Genomic DNA, 10,052 nt, shown 5'->3' on the forward strand with positions numbered 1-10,052 from the left:
TGTCAACCTGTGGCTCTTAATTTTGAGCATGAGTTGAGGGTTTCAGCCAAGAAAGTTTTGAGTCAGATCTAGATTTACCAAACCCACTTGTAGCCCTAGATTTTGATATTCAAAACAAACCTGCTAGCTAATGGCATCCATTTTTTGGTTGAACTTGTATTTCTGTTGGGGTTTTGATCAGTTGATGAGGCATTAGTTTCTATGACACCACTTACACTAGAGTAATCATGCTACATAATGAGATTGATAAAACTAAGATTATGCACTGGTGTTGTCAAGATGTGAAACAAGAATGTCATGCAAGCTGTCGGAGCTTGTATTTCTTCTTCTATACTGCTATTTTGTCTTTCTTCTTGCACTATTAAACTAATCTAGCTCGGGGGAGAATCTTACTGCTACTTTTATCTCAAAAAAGAATGTCATAGAAGCTCAGCATATAAGCCCTGTTGTGGGCAGACTGTGGGGGGACCTCTCTTAATAGTCCCACATCGGACAACTCTGGTGTGTGCATATGCTTAAGAGGAATACGGACACATCTTCCCTCGTGAAGCGTCTTTTTTCACCGAGGATAAGGACAAAATCGTGAGGCCGTCTGTGTGACGCTGGGGGGACTCGCCCCCGGTGGAGACCACGGGATAATGCTCCCCGTTCGGATCCAGTTGGAGCGGACAATACTTCGTGGGTCGAGACATGGTTCACCCTGACGACCGCTTGACACGTGCGCACAACAAGCCCTAGGTTGGAATTAATCCAGATCCTGCTAAGTGGAAGATGGATGTAAAATCTAGTACAGTAATAGAGCTAGATAAAAGACGTAAGGTGAGACATGCCATTATGGAATTGGGCGATTCAAATTTAGTCAACAAAGAAAAGACTTTGAGATACAGTTGAGATCTTGAACAAGATCCTGCAAGATATGTTTGTGAAAGATAACAGGCTATATGAACTGGGAATAAATTGTAAAATGTCATGACAAACAAAGTGCATTAATAAACAGGTGTTGGTGAATGATTTCTATATATAATCCAAAAAGTTTATATCAACATTGTACATCTAAGGAAATTGCACGAACAATTTGCATATTGCATTAGCAAAGTTCTTCCTAGTAATTGTATAAGCAAAATATGAGATTCAATTAAGTTGCAGTGCTTGTTGAGTTAGTTTGCATATTCTGATCGTGTCATTAATTTGTCAATATTTCAGTGTCGATCTTTATTAGGAAATACGGACCTCATTTTGTTAAGTATGTAATATCCCGCCATTGTGGTTATTTCAAAATTTATCTCGATATCGTACATGTCAATTATCGAGTCAATGGCATCTGTTTCAGGTATCGTTTTCCCCAGATGTGACAGTATGTTAAGTTTAACATACGTAGTCGACCCTTTGTATATCAACTTGGGTTTTGGGGTCAATTGGATAGTTAACATTGTATTAGAGCTGGGTTTAGGCTCGCTAGAGATCACAAGTCTGAATCTCTCCAATGCCAATTCAGTTCTTTATTTAACTATTCCCTGTTTATCTATTATTTTGTTTATTCTTGTTATTTTCTGAATCATTTATCCCTAATATTCTGGAGTTCAGGTCTCAGATGATAAAATATATCTATAATGAGACGTTGCTATTTATGGTAAAAAATTCAAGCTGCCTGGTCTCAGATTAATAGATTATGCCCTTGTTATTACAGTGCATGCGCTGCAAAATATTGTCAACGAGCTAGTACGATCATTGAACACTAAATAAGTGGCCAATATGTCAATGTAGCATGACAATTGTAAAATTCTATGTTTTGATTTCAGATTTTGAGTTTTTTTTTTTTTTAGAAAGATATTTGGTTGGAAAGAATTGGAGTCTAAAATCAGAATGAGAATGGCTCAATCTTTCTAAACTCAATACCTACTCTCTTCTAAAGATTCAAATTTTCAGTCTCATTCCGATTCCGATCACGAATTTAACGCTTTCAAAGATTTGACCATTTCGATTCTGATTTCAATCCATCCTAATTTTCATTCTAATTTATATTGTAATTGCAAATCAAACACCTCCTTGCTGTTTTGAGTCGCTGATTTTTTAGCTTGGGGCAAGCTGTTGTACCCTGGGCTTTTGGTTTTTAGAATGGAATCAAAACATATATAGGGACTAAGTGCAAGGCATTTTATATGACAGACTTATAATGCAGAGGATTTCTCTTGCTTACTTTTTCTTTAGTGCATGTGTTGCCGATTAATGCTTATGTTGTATTGCAGAGGATTTCGATCTAGGTAGGTAGAGAAAAGTGCACTGGTCAGAGATCAGTTGCTGTTTGTTAGTAGATGTCACTGCTCCTTTCATGTTGATGCAACGAGCCTTGTAATTCTTTCCTATGATTTCCAATCTTGCTATCTCCTTAATTTCCAAATCATGATATTTCTGGTGAAATTGTCAAATTTTCCAGCTTGAGCTAGTGTGTAATATTGGATGAGAATGGAGTTAGCACCACCTACTTTGTGGGGCTCTAGCTCAAGTGGGACCTTGGAAAATTGTGCTTGCCAGCCACCTTTTCATATCACATATGAAAGGAATATATTGTATGAGAAGATTATAAATGTTGTGAAATATGCTGTTTCAAAAACAATCAACATCATTCCCTTGGACAGTGTATGCATCATTTCTGAGACCTAGAAACTAGAGACATTCCATATTATTCTTCTATCAGACTTCACGTATATTTAATCTTTTGAGTAAAAATTCCAATAACGATCCAGTGCTTACTTCCTTTTATTGTGTATTTTTGTATTTTGAATGTCTTAGGCTTGGACTAAGGTTTGCCGATTATATTTGTGTTTATTGTGTATTTTTGTATTTTGAATGTCTTAGGCTTGGACTAAGGTTTGCCGATTATATTTGTGTGATGAGAAAGAGAATGAATTTGTTGGCATGCAAGGGTAGAGGAAACATGATAGAATAACAGCACAATATACTGTTTTGGACTCTTTTTTTTTGTTACTGTTGATGCCAGCCTAGCAGCACATTATATCAGTCACTATCTCATTTTTGTCATAGTGTGCGTAGAGCGTTTATTGATAAGGATATCATCTGCTTGGATCGAGTTCCTGTTGTCATTCATGTTAAGCATCTCAATAATCGTAAGGCCAGGAACTGCATGGCCTTTAAAGATGCATATAGTTTGATTAATAAATATTTGTCAGCAAACCCCTTGCCCCTGTTATTATTGATTGATGGATTTCTTCTTCCTTTTCTTCTCCTCATCTGATAAATAAGGTGTGGGTGCCACCACTAAGGTTTGAACCCTAGACTCACACACTTGAGTGAGCTCTCAAGGAAGGGTGCCAATCACTAAAACCGTAATAGCCACCCCAGCCTTTTTCTTTTGGGCTCTTGGACCCATCTATAATTAAGTAGTGGCTCCCTCCCCTATTTTACCATCACCAATTTCTTAGGGAACCACCGCTGATTTCTGGGTTATTTCGGGCTTTTCTTCTCTGATTTCGGTGGGTTCTGATTGCCGGAATCACGACGTCAAAGAGCTTATCTCTAATGTCTATCTCCATGCTATCAAACAAATCCAGCACTTGTGCAACAAAAGTTAATGCCATGCTTGTAAATGAGGAGATTATTCAAAGGGAATGAAATTTTAGCTCCGGCTTGTCTTGGCCTCTGAGATGTTCAGGAAAAGGTTTTCGACTTTTTGTTCGAAAAATACTTTCCTGTCAAAGCCTGTTACCATCGCTAGTGATGGCGGAAAAGTTTTGTAGAAAAATAGGTACTTATGTTCCTTTCGTACGAGGAGAATCTGGACCAAAGGATGGTCGGTTGATTCATGGCCTGAAGCACCTTTATTGACACTCGTAATGGTTACCTGCCATGTGAACTGTTCAATCTTTGATCAACAATTTATGATTATATAACTTTAAGATGAAAGCCAATCATGAGAGTGGAAAGTAATCATTTCAGAGGTTAACATTGTCTGAGATGAGAGAAGCATTAGCATTCTTGTTAGAGCCATCCTTAATCCAAGGAGGTCCTTGCTCAAAACTAAGAGGAGAAAAGCAGTTGGTTTGAAGTTTGAAAATTCCTAGGTGATTGTCCAAGAGAAATTAATATGAAGGTACGTAGTATGAGTGATATAATTATAATATTAAATTTCTTTATGATTTCATACTCAAAAATCCCAAATAAACAGAAAGTCCCATGTTTATATGACACTCTCCAAATTTGATAAGGATTTATCTATTTCCTTACTACAAAGTAGAGATCGAGTTGCGTGTGAAGAGAACTCATGGTAACAATATTCTATTCTTTCAAATGAAAATAACAATATTCTACAAATAATTGGAAGGCTTTTGAACTAGATATTCACTTCTCTTTTTGTTGGCCAAGTGATTCTTTGATCTATTCTTGGATGATCAAATTGATCGAATTAAGTTAATGATGTATGAACTTTAATGTTACATGAATTTTGCTGTTCACTATTGCAACGCCGCCTTGGATGACTATCAATGATTCCACATCCTTCAATTTTATCGTTTTCCTCAGTTTTAATTATCTGAATTTCTGGGTGCTACATAAGAAATTCCCAAGTCATCACACTATTTTGCTTAAAAAAAAAAAACTCTGAATTTCATCCAAACTTTTACCAAACTCAACATTTTTCTAAATTTCAATCTTCACCTAGCACGATTGTTCTTGGAAGAAATTACACTTTTGTTTTAGAAAGATACCATACTTGCAACAAAGTAAGATGAACATCTGTTTACAATGATTTTATTTGAGGAAAAAAGGAGGGGGGGGGGACAAAAAAAACAAAACAAAAGGAATAGGATTGATCCATCGTTGCCATCAAGGCCCAAATTTGCATGATACTAAACAAAGCGATAGTACTATTCCCAACCTTTAAAGCAACAATAATATATGCAACATTTTCATTTGATTAGAAGTATGTGCAGCACTAGATGGCCGTTTGCTTCCCTTTTCGACCGTTGGCTCCCCACCCAGCGCTACAGCGCAGTGGCATAGAGGTGAAGCTGCGGCTGCTCGAGCTGGATGCCCCTCAGCGCCTCCCCACCGCATCTCCTCTCCCACAAGCTGACCGAATTCATGTCGCTCACCGGTCGCCGCCTCACCACCGGCAGCGGCGGGTCCAAATCAGCCACGCTCACCACCACCGGCACGCCGCCGCGGTCATCCCGGACCGTCGAGCTCGCTTGTGACCCCACGCTCCTCACCATGAAGGCCCTCTTAAGCCCGAACAACTTGTTGCCGCTCCTCGAATCCGAAGAACCGGTGCTCAACGACGGCGAGGAGGAGGAAGAGAAGGAGGAGATGGAGCTAGATGACTTGTTTTTCCTTTTGATCTGGCCCATGCAGCCAAGTTTCGGGGACGAGGGATCGGTGGCCGCAAAGTGGTGGCCGCGGTGGTGGTTTTTCTTGGGAGGAGGACAGGATGAGGAGGAGGAGGTGGTGGTGCCTGGGGGTGTCTTTGTGATGGTGTCTTTGATTTGGGGAAGTTTCATGCACCCTGAGAGATTGAAGGAGATGACTTGGTGGCCAGCGTGGTGGTGGTGGTGGGGGCGGCGGCGGTGGTGGCGGTGGCGGTCCATTGGGCTGAGGTGAAGTGGCCGGTGTGACTTGGAGGTGGTGGGGGAGGAGGTTGTGGGGGGATATATGGGAGACCTGAGGGGGGGGGGGGTGTTCAATGGGTCAATGAAGAACGGAAGGTGTGGTCTTTGTTAACTTGTATGGGACGTTCGGACCTATTCATAGAATTTTGTTACCAGGGGAGAATTACATAGGAGCCCTTGAGCAGGGTGGAGAAAGTTGGTAAGGAGTCCATGGCAAGCCTGATCTGTTGGCCAACGTGTTTGAAGTCCCTTGAGTTAGATTGATTTGTTTGCAGGTGCTTGTAATTGTACCAAGTCTATCAAATTGCCTTTTGTTTTTGTTGGTTGGAAATTCTTGTATATGGATTTCATCGTTTCTTAATGTTCTCCGTCTTTAATTCACTTTGGAAGTTGTGGTTTAACTTTTTTTTTTTTTTTTTTTTGAATAATTTTAATTTTTTTAGTAAATTGGAAGGTTTCAATTTTTAAATTATATATCTAAAAATTTGTTTACTTAAAAGATCTGAAGGGTATGACTGTTTCTCTCGGTAGCTTGTTGTTAGATTTTTCATTAAGGCAAATTTTTCCAACTGTTAAAAAAAAGAGAAATGGCATTGAAAAAATGAAAGCTGTTGGTTATTGAGGGAATGGAGAAAAAAGAAGTAACAAAGAGTAAAAGATCAAAATCCTCCAGGACTAATTGCATGGTTATGTACACAAGAATATCTTCCTGCACAAAAAATAGGCTGTCTTGATAAGTTTACATTTCAATTTGTTGGTTATTTTCTTTGCAGTTCGGTTCTTCTTTTAAATTGTATCATAATGCCGCTTCTCTTCCTAGGAGTAAAAAAGATGATATTTAATAATTTTTTAAGCCTTTTCAGATGATGAAATGATGAACTCGAACAATATAGTAACATAAAAGGCCATTCTGAACAAAAAAGAATGGGCAGGAGTTGGCAATGGAGATCAAAAAATAATTCATACAAGTCAAGGGACAAATAGAAAAGATGAGAGAGGGACTCAGCAAAATAAGGTTTCCTTCTCCTAGTGGCAACCAATTAATTTCCATCTGACCAATCAACACTTCCAAGTCTTCCAATTGTATAGAGATATGAAGTGGATTGGAAGTAACAAGGAAAGACTGCCCGTAGACTCTACGAACTGGAGTAAAAAGCACGTCGAATAGTCGACATCAAACTTTGGTTTTTTTTTTTTTTTTTTTTTTTTTTTTGGGCCCATCGGGTTGCAGCCCAAGTAGAATGAGGCTTTGTTTTCATGCGATGGATCGGTTTCAAAATGCACACGCATCGATTAAATGAGAGAATGGATGCCCATGCTCTGACCGGTCGTATGAGAATACTATCTGATCTACCTTGTGATCCGATTGGCACCGGGATAACATATTCACGGGAGGAAGAGGAATTCCGTCAACCCGGATGGAGAGAACCGACCACTTTGAGTGTCAGGATTTTGTGACTCGGATGAGTCGACCGTAAGATAAAAACCATTTGAATCCAATAATTCTTTGGTGGTAGGGGGCTTTTATGATCACATCCAGATGGGTCGCTACGTTGGTCGCCTCCGTTATTTTTTCTTATCCAAAAAAAAAAAAAATTTTTGAAGCCCACCTATCTTTAAAAAAAAAGGTCACACTTAGGCTCTTCTTGACTAGGAGAAGGCCACATCAGAGCCATTGATGTGGGGGAAGAGGAAAGGGACGGACGAGGTGGAGCAAGTTACACACTGCTACCAAGCATAGAAAGGGTATGTCAAGATTTCAAAAATTCAAATCCACCAGGTTGATCAGGAAACTTTAATTCGGATGCAGCAATCGATTTTTTTTTTCTTATCTCTTGGATATCTATTAATTTTTAACAAAATAAAAAAAATCATATTATTTTCATATAAATATATCATGAAGAAGGAATATGTACAAAGTTAGTTTATAAAAAATCATCATAGTGCTGGGCCATATAGAGAATCATCTAATCCACAGTATTATTCATTTTTTCAACAGATATGAGCCTATTATTCAGCATCAAGTGTTAGGCTCGATTTGTTTGGAGATTTTTGAAGCTTCTCGTTTAAATATAGACAAGATTAGATGGTCCTGTGACTCTATTCCTAGTCACCTACTTTAATATCTTTTATAAACAAATACACTTCCTAAAATAATAAAATATAGAAATGGGATTTTTTTTCGTCTTTAAAAAAAAATTCAACCCGAAAACCGTACTGCCGTACAGCTACAGCATGTGGGGCAGAATTGGAGGCCCATCCTCATCTCAATATATATATATATATATATATATAAACTGTAGTGCACGTCTAGTTGGTTCCGTCTCTCTGAACAGGAGATTAGCTAGTCTGCCATCCATAGCTATATGGCACCGTATCATCTTTTTCCCATCTAAGCAATTTCCTTTTTATAAGGTTGTAACGTTCATTCGGAGAAGCATATTACTGGAATTAGACTTCGCAATTATATCCGATCCAAATGAATCCTCATCCGATCTTAATGGATCAAATTGGTCAATATATTGATCAAATTTTGATCCGATCCAATTCGATTCGATCCGAACTTGATAAATTTATATCTCGGATCGACTCGGATTCAAATAGTGACTGTTTCGATCCACTATCTGATCCGAACATGATCCAATCTTATATATATATATATATATTATTTAAATATGAACTGATTGTATGAAATGTGAGCTTTATGGTCTTTAGATTAGATTAAGATCTCAAAGATGAAACAGTGACAATGAGCTATTATCCAATGCTTCTATTTTTATTTAAAAAATCTCATTTAGATGGAACGGATATCCGATCAGATAATTTGATACCAATTAGATAGGATATAGATAAAGAAAAAAAATATTGACTCGCTGGATCATGGATCAGATTTAAATCAAAATATTGAGATATTACATCGAATTCAGATCAATCCAAATCGGTATCCTATCTAACTTATTGTCAAGTCTTATTGGCGCCAGATTTAGCATCAATAGTTAAGAGTAGCTAAGATGCATGCTTTATATATATATATATAAAAGAAAAGATGCATGTTGAGATTAATTGGATAGCATCTGTAACTAGAGCAAACGTGTTGATCTCCTTTGCTAGCATAATTGCATCTCTCCTTTTCACATGTAGGACCCACGAGAAAATATAGGGGAAAATTAAGGTGCCTAAACAAGAAAAGGCATGATAGCAGCAGGGACAGTAAGTGTAAAGGACGCAAGGACAACAAATTAACATTCATTTTATTTATCATCGTAATTCATAAATTTTTGTCTTATTTATTTTTTATACTATTATAATTATAGTTTTTAAAACTGTGGTAAGCAAGCCAAGTTTGAATTCTTGAAAATATGATATTATATGATCATATATGGCATCATCCATTATTATATATGTGTAAGTATGTAGAGGTTGCTGGTTGTTACGATGATCTTAATTAAACCATGTTCTAACAAATGCCTTTTCCACACTTTTGGCATGTTTTTTATGGCAACTTGATGTATCATTTTTCTAAAGAGAATGGTCAAGCTTGATTTTTTAAAATAAAAATGTATTTCATGATATTATAATGGTTATAATTATTTAATTTTGTTGAGTTTGATGGTATGGGCTTGCAAAATTGTAATTCCCAAGCTATGGGATAGTTGAAATCGAGCATGATTGGATCAATCCAGTTGGACGCATCAGGTGTGCACTATATAAGCTGTCTAATAAGATTTGCATGATGATTATTAAATTTTAGAATAATGAATAAAAGTTAAAAAGAAAATACAATTGTTAATACGTACTTGATTTAGTTTGAATGTCTGTTGGGGGATACCCACCGACCGACCGACCGACTATCGGAGGGACCGACCGGCTGGCGGCCCGACCGACCGACCGACTATCGGAGGGCCCGACCGGCTGGCAGCCCGACCGACTAACCAACGGCCCGACGGACGACTCTGACTGGCCGACCGTAAGTCGGGCGACAGGCCGACGGACGCCATCAGCGGCTAACTGCGGCCATTCCACGGTCCATTCCCGACCGACTAAACCCAGAGGTCCGGTAGCCGACCCACATGAAGCTCGCCGACCGACGGAGGAGTCCGACGCCACTCTGCTGGCCACCGACCTTGGGTCGGCCGACTCCACCAACCACCGTACGGCCGCCAGACGTTGTCAGCTCTGATACGGACATGCGGCACAGTTACCTAGGGGCATTGTCCCGCCGAGAGCCGGGTCAACCCTGGTGATTAGACGGCTACATGGCGACATGACATTTTCACGGCGGTTCTGACAGTCTACAGTGAGTTGACAGTTCCTCACTTGTCCGCGCCATTAATGATGGCGCCATACTGTGCTCCACTATATAAACCGGGGAAGGCAACAGTGCGAGGGATCGATCCGCCCGTCTCTCCCACATACGCAGGCTCGCTCCTC

At 39.0% G+C, this 10,052-nt stretch overlaps 1 protein-coding gene across 1 annotated transcript; it reads right to left on the reverse strand.

The window, feature by feature from the left end:
- Nucleotides 1-4,677: 4,677 nt before the first annotated feature.
- Nucleotides 4,678-5,617, reverse strand: LOC109505649 (uncharacterized). Its single transcript, XM_019849233.3, has one exon. It carries the CDS (start codon nucleotides 5,598-5,600, stop codon nucleotides 4,998-5,000), a length of 603 nt encoding a protein of 200 aa, XP_019704792.1. The 5' UTR covers nucleotides 5,601-5,617; the 3' UTR covers nucleotides 4,678-4,997.
- Between the last annotated feature and the right edge of the window lie 4,435 nt (nucleotides 5,618-10,052).

Source organism: Elaeis guineensis, chromosome 3, assembly GCF_000442705.2.
Source record: "Elaeis guineensis isolate ETL-2024a chromosome 3, EG11, whole genome shotgun sequence".
Classification (NCBI taxonomy): domain Eukaryota; kingdom Viridiplantae; phylum Streptophyta; class Magnoliopsida; order Arecales; family Arecaceae; genus Elaeis; species Elaeis guineensis.

Bases quoted from the DNA above. Each gene is read 5' to 3' on its own strand.
- LOC109505649 (XM_019849233.3), bottom strand. From the start codon at position 5,600: ATGGACCGCCACCGCCACCACCGCCGCCGCCCCCACCACCACCACCAC.